This window comes from Natator depressus, chromosome 3 (assembly GCF_965152275.1).
Source record: "Natator depressus isolate rNatDep1 chromosome 3, rNatDep2.hap1, whole genome shotgun sequence".
Classification (NCBI taxonomy): domain Eukaryota; kingdom Metazoa; phylum Chordata; order Testudines; family Cheloniidae; genus Natator; species Natator depressus.
Window position 1 is genome coordinate 134814366 of NC_134236.1, and position 18386 is coordinate 134832751.

At 44.1% G+C, this 18386-nt stretch overlaps 1 protein-coding gene across 1 annotated transcript in view; it reads left to right on the top strand.

The window, feature by feature from the left end:
- The window catches only part of GPR137B (G protein-coupled receptor 137B), a 42433-nt gene extending 24047 nt beyond the window's left edge, over positions 1 to 18386 (top strand). The window contains exons 3-7 of the mRNA XM_074948888.1: positions 2612 to 2834; positions 8602 to 8755; positions 10530 to 10654; positions 14926 to 15050; positions 17746 to 18386. Of these exons, the coding sequence (XP_074804989.1) occupies positions 2612 to 2834; positions 8602 to 8755; positions 10530 to 10654; positions 14926 to 15050; positions 17746 to 17857 (739 nt within the window). The 3' untranslated portion in view covers positions 17858 to 18386. The remainder of the gene's footprint in view (positions 1 to 2611; positions 2835 to 8601; positions 8756 to 10529; positions 10655 to 14925; positions 15051 to 17745) is intronic.

The window sequence follows — 18386 nt, forward strand, 5'->3', positions numbered from 1 at the left end:
AGCAGAGTACTTTGTGTTGGGGGCCATGCATTGAGAAATGGTAGGGGAGGAGAAGGAACAGGCATGCCCACCGCTTAAAGCCTTTTGCGACCTGGCTTACATTTTATTCATAAAGTTACAATCACTAGAACAGAGAGCATAATTCTTCAGACCAATTCATTTATGTGAAAGATAAAAGCTTCAGGACTAACGTGCCCCTGACATTATTTTGTGGGGTATGATGGAGATGTTTCAGAATGTTCACCCTAAAACCTTCTGCAGGCTGGAATTTGATCTATAAATAGCATTAATGAAAATACCCTATCCTTAAAGGTTCACAGTGAGCACTATCTTCCTTCTGAGGGGTAATTTCCACCCCAGGCCATCCATGCTAACTGCAGAATGTAACTGGAAAAAATGGGATTGATTTATAAACATAAGTAGTGGCTTTAGGCTCTTTCAGTTCTCCCTGTTACATATAAAAAGGCTTTCAGGGAAGCACCCTTTCTTTTCCAATTACCAGTTGTGGCAAAAGGGAGCACTGACTCGTTTTGAAATGAGCTAACAGTGCTTTAGTTTTATATCATGATCAGGGCTGCAGATTTGTCATGACCTTTTCTATTTAAAAAAAAAAATCACAGAGCAACCATGGTAAATTCAGGAAATGCCATATGTTTAGGAGGAAGTGGTATGTAAAGTCACAGCTATGAACATTCAACTTTACTTCTTTAAATGCAGGACACGTAAATCCTGCCCTCCCCTCCTCTTCACCCTGCCAATGGGGCACTGACCAGCCACAGCAGCACCCTGGCACCACACCTCTAATCCTGGCCTGGGGTGGAGGGTGTTGCAGAGTGACCCCTGCCCCACACTCACTCTGCAATGGCAGCTCCTGTCCCATGGGGCTGGGCTTGGCTCTTGCTCCCTGCTCTGAGTGTTGAGGCCTGGTGCACAGGGTCACAGCACTGCTCAGGTTTGGCCTAGCTGCCCCTGCCTCATGATGGGGTGGGGGTGGGGGGTGGGTAAGGCAGATGTGTTAAATCTGAGTAAATGGCACAGCAACCTCATGTGCCAGGACACAATGCTGAGAGTGGGGGAGCTGGGCCCAGTCCTCTGGGCCAGGTGTTGCCACTGTGCGGTTACTAGGGGGCAAGCTAGCTTTCCAGCCCTGCCCAATTCCCAGTCCTCCCCTCTGCACCATGCTGGTGACCCTTAAAACCTGCCTGTGATGCACTCCTGGGTCACAACCCACCATTTGGGAAATACTGCTTCATTAAAATCACAGACACAAAGAAAAGTTGCACAGACAAACAGAAATATCCTGGTATCTGTGACATTTCTAACACCATGACAAACCTGCAGCCCTACTCATGATTCATAAATTACACACTATTAACCTTTTGGGGCAATATTTTCCACTGCTGTGTAGGTGGGCAAAACTATTCTTTACAGACTGAATTTAGATTACTCAAAAGAGAACCTGGGCATATATCCCAACCCCAGGCCAAACCTCCAAGCAGACCGCAAGATGGACTGCAAACTCATCTGAATGGCTTCTCTATTGGCCTAGGTTAGTAACTCTTAACAAATCCTGACAATACTGAAATAAGTAATCAATAAGAATGGTAACACTTTTGCTTATTTTTTTAAATTCTGAGACCGATTGTGATCTTGGCTCTGCTACTGCATACGGGAGTAAAGGAGCACAAGGAGCATCCTTATCCTTCTGCATGGACTTTGCATTGCAACGTTGGGGATGTGTGGAGAAGAGGGAGAGCAAAGCACTTGCTGCCAAGTTGCTACCCCCCTCTCCTCACCAGATGACTGAGGAGTGGGCAGGTCTCAGACTCACCGTTCAGGCCTTGCTCTGCTCTTGAGGTGGGGCAGTGCAGCTATGTGCTGCCCTTCACTTGGAACGGGTTGCAAGGTGCCAAGCCAGCCCCAAGTTTTCATATTTAGAATTTTGAATGTTCCCTCAAAGAAGCTGCATGTGACAAAGATATTTGGGGGACGAGGAAGCGGTGTTTAGTAGCCAGCTGCCTCATGGCTTTTAGACTTTAAAAAGGGCTTCCTGTATTTGATATAAAATATGACTTTAAAAAATGGGTAGTCAGTGGTTCTACTCATGGTACTGAGTGTGTACAACACCCAGGCCTAAAGCCATAGCATTCCACACAGCTCGACCGTTCAGCTAACAATGGCTTCCTCACGCACACTGAGTCTGGTTGAATGGTCAGAGGGATTCCCCAGAGATATGATGTGCAGAGCCTAGCAAAGTAAACACATCCGTTTAAAATAGATGTAAAGATCTGTCTCTATTACATTTGTCTTATACATGCTTTTCTCCCGTATGTGTTAAGACTGCCCCATCTTTCATGCTTTATCCCTTACAAGTAAGTATATGGCTTGAATATCAGTTTATTCTGGATTTTAAAAATAGTTGTGAAATCAACTGTAATCATTCTCGAGGCCACGTAGAACATTCTGAATCAGTTTGGTGTAGCTGCTCTGTGTGTCAGCTGTGACAGCCTTGACGCAGGGACAGTATCTTCCCTTGCTCTATGTGCAGCTTCAAGCACACTGCTGACACTTGCTAAACAGTAGTTCTAAAAGCCTGTTTTTCCCTCTCCAGGTTGCCTATCTATCTGGCTTCTCTCTTCATCAGTCTCCTCTTCCTCTTGGTGAATTTAACGTGTGCTGTGTTGGTGAGAACAGAGAATTCAGAGAGGAAAGTCATTGTCTCTGTCCGGGTGGCAATTAATGACACATTGTTTGTTCTGTGCGCCATCTCACTCTCCATCTGTCTGTATAAGATTTCCAAGATGTCTTTAGCCAACATTTACTTGGAATCCAAGGTAAAGTACATTTTAGAGATCATTTAAATCTTACTTAAGAATAGTTTTGGTCAAAGGAAACAATTTAGTGGGATGAGACTCAGGTTTAAAAAATGCTTTAGACTCTGCAACCAAAGATATTAATTCCAGGAATTTCAGCTTAGCCTTTCTTCCTTCTAAAACAGATCAATTGAATACCATGTAGTTTACCAGATGCTTTCTGCTCTGCATTGTTACTAAAGATGCCATAGCACTTTAAATAAGAGTTTGCAGAAGTTGTCATTGGCCAGAATTTATCACATACCTCAGCTATATTTCAGTTGGCTGCTGTCCTCCACCTCAAACACAGCTGCATTTCAGTGCTGCTATATGTAGATAGTTGAAGAGCACCTTTGGGCTCCCTCAGTCTGTCAATTTACTTTAAGTCTTTAAGGGAGCAGCATGTCCATGAAAATAAACAGTAACACAAAGTATGAACTGTCTTTCGTGAATGGTGCATGTCCTTCTGTCAATGACTAAGGGCATGTCTACACTTACCTCTGGAGCTATCAATCCAGCAGGGGTCGATTTATCGTGTCTAGTGAAGATGCGATAAATTGACTGCCGAGCACTCTCCTGTTGACTCCGGTAATCCACTGGAGCAAGAGGTGCAGGCGGAGTCAACAGGGGAGCATCAGCAGTCGACTTACTGCAATGAAAACACCGCGGTAAGTAGATCTAAGTACATCGACTTCAGCTACGTTATTCACATAGCTGAAGTTGCATGTCTTATATCGATTTCCACCCCACCCCCAGTGTAGACCAGGCCTAAGGCTGTATTTAAAAGTACTTCCACTTTATAAAAATGGTCCAGTAGAAAAGGAGATTCACTTAAGATCCTGCAGCAGGTATTCTTTAAGGATATAGTCTGTTATGTTGACAAGTTTGGGATATGTTAAGTAGACAAATGGGCAGACTTATAGTTAGTGTAATGCTATTGAAGCCAATACATATTTGGCACAAAGTCAATAGAGGATATTCTGTAACATTCATAAACAGTAAAGGAGGGCTTTATTTTCTCAAAGATCCCTTGTCTTTCTGACTTGCGTTAGGAGTTTAAGTCTGGAAGTAAATGACTAGAGTTTAATGAAAATATATTATCCTTCTCATCATGATGAAGCTGCCAATACTGTAAATTTCAGTTACTATGAAGAAAATCTTATAGTAAAATTCTTCCCTGCTGGTTGGCCATCTAATTACTTTTCCTACTTAATCAGTGTGGACATACAACAGAAAGCCCATGACTGATTGGTAGATTTCAATCTACAGCTTTGTGCTTTTCAGATTTTTCATTTGCTGACCAAACTGGCATGATCAGTGGATTTGTTTTACTACAAAGGAAGTTTATCCAACTCATGCAAATCATCAAAGCATGAGGTTTTGTCAGAGAGGTGTTTACCAAGTAGAGGTTGGGATCGATTCCTTCATTCATTTCCTCCTCCCACTGGAAATCCAATCTGTCGTACGTGAGCAAAGAACAACAACTCTGAAATTAGTGTTTGAGGTGATGGAAACATACAACATGCACACCAACAGCTGAACCTAGAAGTATGAATAACCGCTAATGTATTGACTCCTATTGAACTGAAATGGGAGTTTTGCTTGTGTAGTTATTGTAGGATTTCATTACATGTGTTTAGTTTACTCTGAAAGCTGGAGCTTGTAGCCAAGTGATTTTTAGGTTGAATTGTTAAAGTTGTTCTGAAATTCTTAGTAAAAATCCATGCCACGTGGTGATATAAAATAGGAATGGCAGTAGGGTTGCTAACTTTCTAATCGTACTAAAGCGAACACCCTTGCCTTGCCCCCTTCCTCTCCCTTCCCCGAGGCTGTGCCCCTGCCCCTCCCTTCTCTGAGGCTCCCCACCCCCACTCTCTCCATCGCCCCTCCCTCTGTTGCTCACTCTCCCGCACCCTCACTCACTCATTTTCACCCAGCTGGGGTAGAGGGTTGGGAGGGGGTGAGGGCTCCAGCTGAGGGTGCGGGCTCTGGGGTGGGGCCATGAATGAGGGATTTGGGGTCCAGGAGGGGGCTCTGGGCTGGGGATTGGGGCCAAGGGGTTTGGAGTGTGGGAGGGGCTCTGGCCTGGGGCAGGGGGTTGAGGTGTGGAAGGGGATACGGGCTCTGGGCTGGGGGTGTGGACTCCGGGGTGGGGCCAGAAATGAGAGGTTCAGGGTGCGGGAGGGGCTGGGGCAGGGGGTTGGGGGAGGTTTGGGGCATGGGGTTCCAGGAGGGAGTTTGCATGCAGGAAGGGGTTCGGGGTGCAGGCTCCAGGTGGCACTTACCTCAGGCGGCTCCCGGGACGCGGCCAGCATGTCCAACTCCTAGGCACAGAGGCGGCCAGGGGGCTCTGCCCGCACCCACCACCCCTGCAGCTCCCATTTGTCACGGTTCCCAGCACTTGGGTTGGGGGCAGCATGCGAAGCCCCCATAGCCACCCCTATGCCACTCAAGGGACATGTCGCTGCTTCTGGGGAGCCTAGTGGAGCCATGTAGGGAGCCTGCCAGCCCTGCACCAACCACACTTTTAACAGCCTGCAGCGGTGCTGACCGGAGATGCCAGGGTCCCTTTTCGACTGGGTGTATCAGTCGAAAACCAGACACCTGGCAACCCTAAATGGCAGAAATGCCCACATTTTGGTATTTGGAGATTTGGCACCCTTCCATTTGACCCTCACATCTGCTAGCTCCCTCTGTTCAAAGATCACAGGGGTGATAAAGTGCACGGGGTAAATCCTGCATTCTCCTGCTTAGTCACAGAGCCTCAGGAAGTGGAACTCCTTTAGTTCTACTGTGAAAAGTTGGGGCAGGAGTGGGAGGGCCAGATGTGGGGTACACAGCACTCACATAGGTAGAGCCCCATTCTTTGGAGATTCCTTGCCTGGCACAAGCAGCGAGTGCATGACTAGAGTCTTGCCACTTCAGGTATCCTCAGCCCTCTGAAGAGGGCATGTAAACCTATTGCAGCTAATAGGGTTAAGCAACCTTTGTGGCCTGTGAGGAAGGATTCCCTTCCCTTACTCTCCCTGTGTATCTTCCCAGCACCCAGCTACTTAGGCTGGACACTGCTCTGAGGATTTAGCCCATAATGGACAAAACATTTTTATCATGCCATTTTATTTGTTGAGCTCAAAGTGATTAAAGCTACAACATCTTTAAATATTATACTGCACTAGCCTTCCCTGTATTCTGGCAAAAACAGCACTGAAAAATGCCAGCTGCTTTCTTCTGTCTTGTGGTACCTGCAGCATGGAGAACTGAGCTGTGATGTCTGAGTCAGCAGCTTCCTCCTCTGTTTCCATAACAGCATAGTTGATTCTCCAACACAGAGTGCGAATAGAGAAGTACGTAACAACTGTTTCCTCTTTACAGCATTTCCTGTCGTTTGCATTGGTCTCACCACAGCTTTCACCGCTACTTACCGTATTTCTGTTTCAATCCTCTTATAAATATCTGAGTCTCTGAACTCAGCACAAATGTCACTGCAAGCCAGGCCTGCCACCATATTATGCTCCTGTTGACGGGCAAGTCTAGCAGTATTTGCAGCATCCATCTAATCAGACAGTCAGTCATGCTGATCTACAAAGTTGTGAACTCACATCCAGGATGTCAAGCAGGCTGAGTAGTACTCGGGACACAGTGTATCAGATGAATCAATGTCTTAAGTCATTTTGCTGCGAAGGGTGTGCTAGCTAGTTTTTCATAAATGGTGATATAATTCCCAAACATAGGGGCTGACCCAGGCTTCTTGTGTTGGTAGGAAAAAATACTGCTTGTGAAGGGGGATGATCAGTGTTGGCATAACTATATTCTCTCTCAAGGACAATTTTTAACTCTGCTGTTGGCCAGCTTCATATACAATATATTGAATGAGCTCAGTTTTTACAACACTCTGAGGGAAAAAAAACAGCTAAAGCCTTCCTTTCTCCACTCATTCCTCTCACCTTTCCCTCCATCCCAGGTGCTCATGGTCTGCTTGCAGCAAAGAGAAAGGTGCAGTCAGGACAGTGAATCTAATGAGTGCTATGAGATAACCCCCAAAAAACCAGCCAGGCAGGCCACTGCTTGAGAAGACTCTACTGCTCAGAGTGCCAAGGGACACTCTGAAGCAGAAAGCACCCTCAGACTGTCAGAGTTAGGAACACAAATTCTCACAGAAGGCAGAAAAAGGTCAATACTGCATTGACGTGACATTTATAAAAGTGTAACATCAGCGCAACAAGGCAACGGAATGTGGCATCTCAAGGGAAAGCACTCCCACTATACCATGCTGCATTCCTGTGTACAAAGAAAACAGTGCATCCTTGTACAGCTGGTCAGAGGTATTTGGGGTCTCATGAAACCATGCCCCTTCCATGCTGCCACAACTATACAGCTGAAAAGGCCTCAATAGAAATGTAGAGGAAGAAATATTTTGTGTGAAGGTTTGGAGACCACTATAACCTGGTGAAATGACATGATGCTTAAGTAATTGTATCCTCCTTGTCCTAAGCCTTTGATCCCACTACTGCTTGCCTTTAGACTTTGTAACCCAGGCTAGACATCTTGGAGTTATGCTTCTGCCCGGGTAGGCCCTCCTATCCCCCACAATATTGTAAAAGGGCCCATGATGAGGTGGGCAACTTCCAACTCTGTCAGGCTCTGGAGCCCATTTATTGTACTATATGCCTCCATTGTGGGAGGGAGAGGGAGTCATGTGAGATGGAAACAAGGGTTTTCCCTTCCCCACAGGGGCTGAAAGCCTTACCTCTGCTCATCCAGAGAGCTCAGGACAACTTTGTTCTCTCTCATTTGGTTGTGTAAAAGGCTGCCACCAGGCCAGCCCCACAGAGTCCTTATTGAGCCTCTTCCCCTCCATCTATTCTCTTGTCTGTATATGTGCCTGTCTCTAGGACAGAACTAACATTGATCTTTAGCCTAGTCCTGTCTGTGCCCAGAGATTTAATCAGATCTTGTCTCAGTACCTGTGATGCCTACTGTTATGGGCTCTCTCTCTCTCAATCCCTACCCTCTGAATTTCTGCTGCAACCTGGCTACTCTCAATCCTGCAGGTGGATCACACCATTCCCCTACAAACTCTATCCATTTCCAAGTCCAACAGAAGAGAGCTCTCCTAATTTCCAAAACACTGACCAGGGCCCCACTCCAATCTACATTCCTGACATCAAATTCACTTACTGTTCCACACACTCATCCTACTCCTCTAGTCTTTGCTCAATGAGACTCTCCTGTTGATACTGAATTATAAATTGGGCAAATCTGCAGTGTAGGATGTGAATTCCTATGTGCAATGTGTTTACCAATAACTGTTACCAGCTGTTCTGTACTTACTCAGAGGGCTAATATATGGGTAGCATGTAGCTGTAAAATGCACAACATCGCATGATGGTATTAGTGCAAGATCTGATATAGGAAGTTCTCAGTCTGGTGTGGTGTTGGAGGTTTTATTTTTGCATGAGGATGGAATGGATGATCTATCCAATAGGTTTTATTCCCCATGTACAACTCTTTTTTGATCTTATTTTAGGTACTTTAAGACTAGTACTTCCTGCAGTATTAGACAGAGTCATTGAATAGTAGCTGACCATGCTAACAGCTGGAAGCTTGGAAAAAGATTCCCAGATAAAAAAAAAAAGTAAATTTATCCAAGATTATACACAGTGAAGCAGAGATCACCAAGCCCATGCAAAACAGTGTTCTTGCCATTATCAGACATAAGTACTAAAATATGCTTAACTCTCTCTTCTAGGGTTCATCTGTGTGTCAGGTGACAACTATAGGCGTGACCGTTATACTACTTTATACCTCAAGAGCCTGTTACAACTTATTCATCTTATCATTTTCTCAAACCAAGAAAGTCAATTCTTTTGATTATGATTGGTACAATGTATCAGATCAGGCAAGTATGAAGTTTACTGCTAACAAGGAAAACTGATCCTGTATAGTCAGAATTGACAACAAACAAGAACTAATACAATAAAATCCTTTGGATTTTTAAATTAAAAAAAAATGCACCAAGTTTGTTCTGCTCCAAGACTATGATCTTTCCAGTAATAAAATGGTCAGGGAAAAATAATCCGGTCAGAAGAAAAAGCAGTCACAAAAACCAACAATATAAAAAAAAACTTACCTTCTGGTTATTGCACTTTATTTATATTTATTTTTAAGATTTAGAAAGGCAACTCCCCTCTATTAAAAACAGGTGTATGGGATTTGTTTTGTTTTTTACTTTTACTGAAAGGACTACTGAATAGTTTGAATCATATTTGGGTAGCAGTGGAGACAAGAAGGTGACTCCATTTACAATTTAAACACATGGGCAAAATTGTGGGTCCTCTGAAGTCAATGTCAAAGCTCTATTGACTTCAGTGGGGCCAGCATCCCCCCATAAAAAAGAAGTGTTTTTCCTGCTCTATCGATAAAGAATAGCTGCATGTTCCCTTCACATAGTACCCGTTTTAACATATGATGATCGGTCAAGTTTTAATTAAACCAAAATGACAGCTAAGACTGAATGCTGGTTCACACAATTCCTGTTGAATTTCAATGGGAGTTGAATGCCTCACTCCCTTAGATTTCAGAGTAGCAGCCGTGTTAATCTGTATTCGCAAAAAGAAAAGGAGGACTTGTGGCACCTTAGAGACTAACAAATTTATTTGAGCATAAGCTTTTGTGAGCTACAGCTCACTATCCGATGAAGTGAGCTGTAGCTCATGAAAGCTTATGCTCAAATCAATTTGTTAGTCTCTAAGGTGCCACAAGTACTCCTTTTCTTTTCACTCCCTTAGGTTCTTTTGAAAATCCCAGCCTTTGACCTCTGATGTTTACATCGTTTAAAAGTAAACAGGATAATGCTCAGGTCCCAGTACATGGGTGTTGGCTTAAAATCAGGGGAGTGCAATTAAATGGGAGGTGCCATATCCTACCTACATTCCTGGTCCATGTGCTTCCCGTAACCTGCCACGAAGTTTCATGGGACATGACAGCCTGTGATGCCTCTTTTACATAAAGGCCTAATACCTTCTGCCCACCAGGGGGCTGGACCATTGCAGTGCATGCTGGCTGCTCTCACAACTAGAGATGGCCAATGACTGATCTTTCATTCTGAATTTAGCAAAATACGACTAGCAGTTCCTGGTGCCTTCATTTTTGGGTGCCCATGTCTACACAACACTTTGGAGTCATTTGGAGTGAGCCTCCTAACCCCGTCGACAGACTCGGGCTAGTGGGGCTTGCACTGAACTCGAAAGGTTTTAATTTGTTTGTTTCTCAAAGCTTGAAAGACTTTAGAACACTAGGATCTTATTTTCTCACTTTCTTAACAGTCTAAGAGCTTGGCAGGCAGCCACGAGACTTAACTATTCTCTGTAGCTTTTGGGTAGGGGAGAAAAACACCCTAAGGATGATGATGATGATCATTTAAAAAGGAGGAAGGGAAAGGTATTGTACAAAATAAAATAGAATTTTGTATCCTTCCAAAGGGGTTTTTATTGTTAAGGATTTGTAGCCAGGTTAATCTGCTGCTTTACTTTTATACACAGCTACTAGATGTTCCATCATATTCCCTTATGCTTACATACATTTCACCCTAAGAAAGCTGATTTTGTTTCTTATACTTTTTAAAACAAACTCACTTTCTCATTTTTTAACATGCTGCTCTGACTTTTCAACAGGCAGATCTGAAATGTCAGCTGGGAGATGCTGGGTACATAGTATTTGGAGTGATCCTCTTTATCTGGGAGCTGCTGCCCACTTCCTTAGTTGTTTACTTCTTCCGTGTTCGAAACCCTACAAAAGACCTAGTAAGTAAAACCATTTCCAGGCACAACCTTCAGATAATCCTCAGAGCTCAATTTACTGTTAGTTTTTATTTCTCCACATTTTAACTTTTTATTTTCAAACTGTTCTCAGTAAAAATAAAATACTTTAGATCATCCAAACATACCATTTTCCCCTAATAGGTCGTTACTGTAGAAAATTTACCTGGCACTTGAGTTTGATAATGGGGTACAGTGTCTTTCATTTTTAGGGCATTGATTCAAAGCCAGCTGCAAGTTATCATCTGTTAGCTGCTCAGTGGCACATATGAAATGGGTTTGATGGTCCTAGCCCAATTCTCCTTGAAGAAGTTTCCATATCACAAAAACCAGCACCACAATTGGCACTAACTGAAATCTTGTTAGCAGTTTCAGCAGAGTGGTGAAGCCAAGGTTTGAAAGCTAAACGTATGTTGGACTTAAGTAGGCAGAGAAACCAAAATATCTTCTCATAGCAGCAGGCAATCCCTCCAGATTAATATGGGACACACTGGCAAATGTGTGGGAAAGTTTGCACTGCCATTTAGGGTCTGATCCTGCAAACCTTTACTCATATGAATAGTCCCACTGAAGTTAAACAAGACAACAACTATGGACTACATTCTTCTGCTAAATGTTAGTGGAAGAACATATTAGCTAACGAGTTCTAACATTACACCTTTATATCTTGTCTAGACAAAACCCTAGGACTCTAGAAGTTTGGTGGGGTAGGGGTAGGAGGAGCAAGCTAGTCCTAATTTAAATAGAGAACTCTGTAACTTCACTCATTTTACAGGTACCTTTTACAGGGGCTATGTTCTTTACCTAACATTGCTGTTAAATGTGCCTGATCAAATACTACGGTTTTCATAAATTCAAAGATTTCAAGGTCAGAAAGGACAATTGTGATCATCTAGGGCAGTGGTTCTCAAACTTTTGTATTGGTGACCCCTTTCAGACAGCCAGCCTCTGAGTGCGACCCCCCTTATAAATTAAAAACACTTTAAAAAATATTTAGCACTATTATAAATGCTGGAAGTGAAGTGCAGTTTGGGGTGGAGGCTGACAGCTCACGACCCCCCCATGTAATAACCTCACAAACCTGTGAGGGGTCCCGATCCCCAGTTTGAGAACCACTGATCTAGTCTGACCTCCTGTTAACACGGGGCACAGAACTTCCCCAAAATAACTACTTTTGAACTAGAATGCTTTTTTTAAAATAACCAATCTTGGTTTAAAAATTGCCAGGGACAGAGAATCCCCCACAACCCTTGGTGAATTGTTCCAATGGTTAATTACCCTCACTTTTTAAAAATGTATGCCTTATTTTTGTGTGTGTAGAAAAATAACAAATAGGTTTATGCTTATCTATGTCACAGCAAGAGAAAAACTGAAAAAGTTAAATAAACAACCCCACTACAGTTAAGCTCACAACTTTCAGTACAAAAAAATCAACAAAAGCCCAAGCTCCAGATTCTTTAGTAAAGCCACACCATGAATTTTCATGCAAATTTGCCACAAGATGGAGTCCAAGAGTCACAGGAGAGTATTGTAATATAAACATTTGTTAATAGTTGCAGAACTACCAAGTGTTAGGGGGCTTATTCCTTCACCCACTTACTTCCCTGGTTCTTCTCGCATGAACAGAGAGCAACAATACCCGAAGTCCAAAGGTGCAAACAATTCGATGTTTATTGGGGTGAACTTCCAGCAAGCATGATTCCAGTTTCCTTCCTTAGTATCCTCCTTCCCAGCTCTGACACCACAGAGCCTTACACCTGTGTCCCTGTTCCCATTTCTCCCTTTAACCAAACAGGATTCCAGTTTCCTTACTCCCATTCCCTGTTCCCATTTCCCCCTTTAGCAAAACATGGTTCCAATTTCCTTACCCTCATTCCCTGTTCCCATTTCCCCCTTTAGCAAAGCATGGTTCCAATTTCTCCACCCCCATACCCTGTTCCCATCTCTCTCCCCCCACCCCACCCCACCCCACCCCACCCCCACACACACACACACCCCTCCTCCCTCCCCCCAAGGCCCCCTCACTTCCTCATTGACTACAGATTATATAGTAAAACTTCAGTTCTGCTTAGCTATACCTTAACCAATCATTTTCCTGAAATTTAACTAACCAATCCTAACATATTGTAACATGATTATGTAACCAATTATATCCCACCACCTTAATTAGTTTACACCCAGCAAAATTAATTATACAGCAGACAGGAACAATCACAGAACCAGACAGAGATTATACAGACAAACAATAGCAAAGTAGGAACTATAATGACAAAACAATACAGAAGTGAGGATTTCACATCCCAGTATTGATAAGTGAGTTCTTGCCAGACAGGATGCTGTTTCCTTTTTACATTTTCTAGGCACTTCCCTTTCTCTGGAGGTGATAGGCATTATCAGGACAGGATTGTATTCCTAACAGCCCAATAGCACCTTCTTTCAATGTGACTAGTTTGGAATGTGAGGATGTGACCTGTCGCTTCCTAGCTTATGGCTGCCTCTGCTGCTTAGCCAAAGGCCTTAGCCTAAGCACAGGGCCTCAGACTGTCACAGTAAGAGAGGGCCCTTACACCAGCAGACAGTGATTTTGATTCTTTCTTTTATACTTCTAGAACTAGCGAAGTGATAAGAATACCCCTAAATTCTTAAAGTACAGGCCTTTACAGACAGGCCTGAATATCTATATCCTAACACCAAGTACTTATTAATATGCCGGAAAAGGATTGCCAAGAAAAGAGGAAGATTATATATAAAGCATTACTATTAAAACAAACTGCATCCACTAGTCCACAAAATATCTAGAAACAACCAAAATTTAGTGAAAACCCAACATTTGGCTCTGCTTTCCTTATTTATAAATGGTGATCGCTTAAACAGAAAACTTTGGGGTAGTGTTGAGTTGGTTGCATTTTCCTCTCCAAAATTAAAAACTTAGCTCTATTCAAAAATAAACTTTTGGTTCCTAGAATTGTTAAGGCAATAATACTCTTGTTTTGCCATCTCTGGTAATTTGGTTTTGCCTGTAGAGCATAACTGAGTGCTCTTATGCTAACATTGCTAGAGTGTCAAGCAAGTGAACTGGGGCGAAAACCCACACGTTTACTGCTTGGGTTTTGGGTTGCTGTTTTTTTTAATACAAAAGGAAAAAAGACTAACTAGTTTTATGCCAATGAACAATGCAGGATCAACCCTTTATCTTGCTCTGGGCCGAGAACAAAAATGTTGCCCCAGCATATCCAAAGAGTCGGGGGGAAGGGGATACTGGCACTGAATGGAAGAGAAAAAAAATCAAGTGTGCATGGGAATGTGTAGGACAGTGTCTTGAATCTGAGCCACACTGTGTGTCAGAGTGAAAAAAAAACACACTAGTTAAACTAAAATGAAAATGGTTTGGGTTTTTATTTTTGTAAATGGAAAAATTGTGTGGAGGCCCTTTCACTCCCTCACCCAATGGATGTTTCTCCCTGGCTTGGCCCATGGCTCTGAGGTAAGTATATCACTGCTGAGAGACATAATAGCATTCTATTCCCACCCTTTAACTGGGTATAGTTTCATCAGGACAGATTGGTCAGTTTCCCTGGGTTAAGGGGAAGCTGGTAGGGGATGCTGTGCCAGTAAAGATAGGAGAGTGAATTTCAGGACACTGGGAGGTTGTACTAGAGGTCATTTGCCCGGTGGCTACAGCCCTCCATCCCTTTGCCTGGGAATTCCTCATCTCCTCAACCTTATCATCCTACTGTATGCCTCTTCCTCTGTCTGCCGGGTCCAAATTGCTCTCTCTAAGGGAAGCAAGTGGGCGGTGTTATTGGGAGGGCAGACTGGGGTGGAGAGGAATTGATATGGAGCTAGGCTGACCAGACAGCAAATGTGAAAAATCGGGACAGGGGGTGGTGGGTAATACGAGCCTATATAAGAAAAAGACCCAAAATTCAGGACTGTCCCTATAAAATCAGGACATCTGGTCACTCTATATGGAGCCTAGAACAGACATGTGTAAAACAGCAGGTCTGGTAGCATGAGCACTTCTACTCATGGGAAGTGGGGGGTTGGTAGGTGTAAAGGGAGGAAATAGAGAAAGCAGAACAGGAGGCGAGAGATAGGGGGAAAAATAGTTGAACAGACGCCTGCCATATCTCTTGGCTGGGAGCCTTTGGCGAGACGTCGCCTCAGGGGTATTCTTTAGAAAATGAACAGGTGGCATCTCTGACACTCAGGTACAAATTGGTGTAACTTTCACTGATGGATGATTTCCCCCCTAGACAAATCCAGGAATGATACCAAGCCATGGATTCAGTCCACGATCCTATTTCTTTGACAACCCTCGGCGATATGACAGTGACGATGATCTGGCCTGGAACATTTCACCACAAGGCATACAGGGCAGGTGAGGTATTGGGATGGTTATAGGAGGAAGAGATCAGTGAGGAACAATTAAATGTTCTACTTATTTTATCATGATTTTTGACCAAATTCAGACACAATACTTAGGGGTAGGGAAAAAAATCTGTTAGAAAGGAGAGTTCAGCAGGAGGATGCGTTAGGGAACAAACATGCATGTATGTGTGAGTGTAAGGGTGGGAGGCAAGGCATTAAAGATGGCAGCACATAAACATTACAAGGATAACAGAATGAAGATAAGAGTATCTTGATTTAACAGCTATAACAGAGGGTGCTGGCCCTTTAACTGGCAGGACCAGAGCAGTAGTTTCAGTTTTGAGTTCAGCTCTTTAAGGACAGAAGTTCTCAGACTTGTAGTTCAGGGTGCTATTAGGACAATAAGCTTGAGAGCAAGACAGACCGGGCGAGGAAATGGTATAAAGGCAAACTCCTTTTCCACGGGCAGCGCATGACTCAGGCATTTGGGGAGGCTGGCCTGAGCGCCGGAAGCTCCTCTGGTGCCTGGACTGTGGCTCTGCTCTGGGGCCCTGCCCCCACTCAGTCTCCTCTCTGACCCCCTCCCCAGGGATTAAAGGACTTATTGGTGCCCCAGAGTTCTGAGCAGGAGGCGTGGCCTCAAGCAGAAGGGGGCAGGGCCTTTAAATTGCCAACAGAGCCCCAGGGGTCCTGGCTGCCACCGCAACCCCAGGGCTCCAGCAGTGGGGCTCTGGTGGCAATTTAAAGGGCCCGGGGCTCCAGCCGCTGCTGGGAGCCCTAAGCCCTTTAAATTGCTGTCTGGGGAAACCTTGCCAGTACACCGAACTGGGGCGTACCGACTTACTTTCACCTCTGCCCCTCCTCCGAGGCCCCCCTGCCCACTGAGTTGCTGCACCCCTCCCCCCTGAAGACTCCTAGCACCTGCCAAGCCCTCCTCTCCTCTACACACACCCCCAGTTCCCTGCCCCTTGTGCTCTCTGCTCCTCCCCCAAGCTGAGTGCTCTCCTTGCCCACTGCAGAACTTGAGCAAGTACAAAAACTGGGTGTGTGGGGGGGGGGAATTTGCTGCCCACAGGTACCCCTAATTGCCACCTGCTGCTTACCAGGAACACTCTGAAAGATTCTGGGCCAGGTGTAAGTGCTGCTCAGCAGCCAGCCGGCTTAGCTGGCACCGGCCCTGAGGACAGCATGGTGGTGCCTGCCACACACAGTGATCCAGGCCTGCAGTGGCTTGGAAGGGAGGGAATGTCACACCCACTGGCTCCACAGAGCATAAGGCTGGCCTGGCATCTTGTCTTGTGTAGCCCTTCCACAGAGGGACATAGCGGGCAGCAAGTATCTCAGAGGAGGGGCAGAGCAGGGACCAGAAGAGGTGGAGCATGGGCGGCGTCATGGGGGGAAAGCAGGAGGGGGCCTCAGGGCGGAGCGCAGGACCTATACCCTTTTCCTAGTGTGGGGAGAAACCTAAAGGGGGCAAGAGCTGCTTGTGGACCTCTGCACTGAGGAGACCTGGAAAAGAGAGAGTCTGTGGTGAAGACTCTAGTAAGAAGAGATGTGGGCATGAGACTTTACGAACAGACTGAGCTGGTAGGATGAAGCAGTGAGGGGAGGAGCTCCTAGATAATTCGTATTTTGTACTTGAGAATCTATTAAATCACATGCAAGAGGGGGAACTTTACTCAGCACTAGGTTTAGGGCCAGGGAGTTTCCTTTTCCACTGCTTGCAAAACACAGGAATTCTGTATATTTGAGCTCCACCATGAGTCAGCCCCTTATTTTTAAAAATATTATTAGAGAAATAAGCACACTATGAAATAATCTTTAAGAAGGCTCCCCTAGTAACTAATTCCCACCCATAGAGAACCCAATTCTTGTTTTTCCATTTATTTGCATATAAAAATTAACTTGGTTGAGTTGGGTGCAGCTTTTTCTCCGACCCACAATGCAACCATAGTTCAACAAAGCTTGCCTGTTCACAGCTACCACGCTGCCTGGGGTGGTATCTTTGCATTTGGGGAAAATCTACAGAGCCTTTGGCATACCACAGAGTGCTTGGAGGTCACACACATACTAGCACTGGTGACAGCGTAGTCTGGGATCTCTTACTGCCCAGAGAACCAGGAAGGAAAAGAGGAGGATCAGCCAAACTGCTTACAAAGGGCTGGTTGGGGAGTGCCACCCAAAGAACATCTTAAGTGTTTGGAACGGTTTATAGGCAGACAAGCATATGGCATCCGAGCCAAGTTCCCAGTTACTGACCAAGTATTAACCATGTTAGATGTGAACACAAAATGTGTTTAGATCCAGCAATGCTACTAGCTGGATCCAAGTTGTTGGAACAGGAATTTAGGCAGGCTCAACCTACTGCTGTCCAACATCCTTGAACACCCTGAACCCTAATGTGGGAAAGTGAAGCCATTAGGTGGTAAAAACCCTCAGTCATTAATGAACTGGACAGGATTTCAACTGGTAGCCTAAAGATGAAAGTCTCTCTAGTTCATGACCAATTCCTTGAGCCCACAATACTGCTGAACAGGGATACATAGCTAAATAGCTGATTTGAGACTTAAGTACAAAGTCTACTGGTAGCATCTCTAGAATTTATGTAAACTCTATTTATGAAGTTATAGTCTGTCCCATTTAAGTAAATGAGCCATACAGAGAATGAAGGCATCAGCCATAAATTCTTGTGTTTTGTTTTTTAGTTTCTCTCCAGATTATTATGATTGGGGACATCAACACAACAGTTTCATGGCTTACATAGGATCACTACAGCCAGAGTCAACAATGGACACAGAACGACCAAGCCCTATATAGCTCCAGTCAATGACAGTATTAAGACATTCCATATTAAAAAAATATTCTGAAAAACAAAGTTTAGCAATTTTCCTTTATCTGTTGGTTTTTAAGGGCACTGTTTTGTACAAGGAGCAATAGAGGTCTTTGCCACAGGATTCTCAGCATTCAAGGAAAGTTGTAGATTATGTAATGGTTTAATGTCATGAAGCCACATTTTAGTTGTTCCATTGTTCTAAGCCTTGGTATTTTAGACTGATACCACATTTGCTTAACGTTATGCACGAAAATACCCATGTTGCAGGATAAGTGCCTTAGCGGGCATAATGTAATCATTGTCTGTTGTTTAAGAGATTTTTACATAAATTTAAACACTAACATACTGGAAATTCTTTGAGAATTTTTACAGTGTATATGAACAGGACGTTTAAAAATGCATACTTCGCTTTATAAAATACACTGTACCATTTATAACACACATTACAGTTGCCTAAATTGCATGTCAGTCTTTGGTTTTAAGACATAAAAACCCAGTAAAGAAAAACATCAC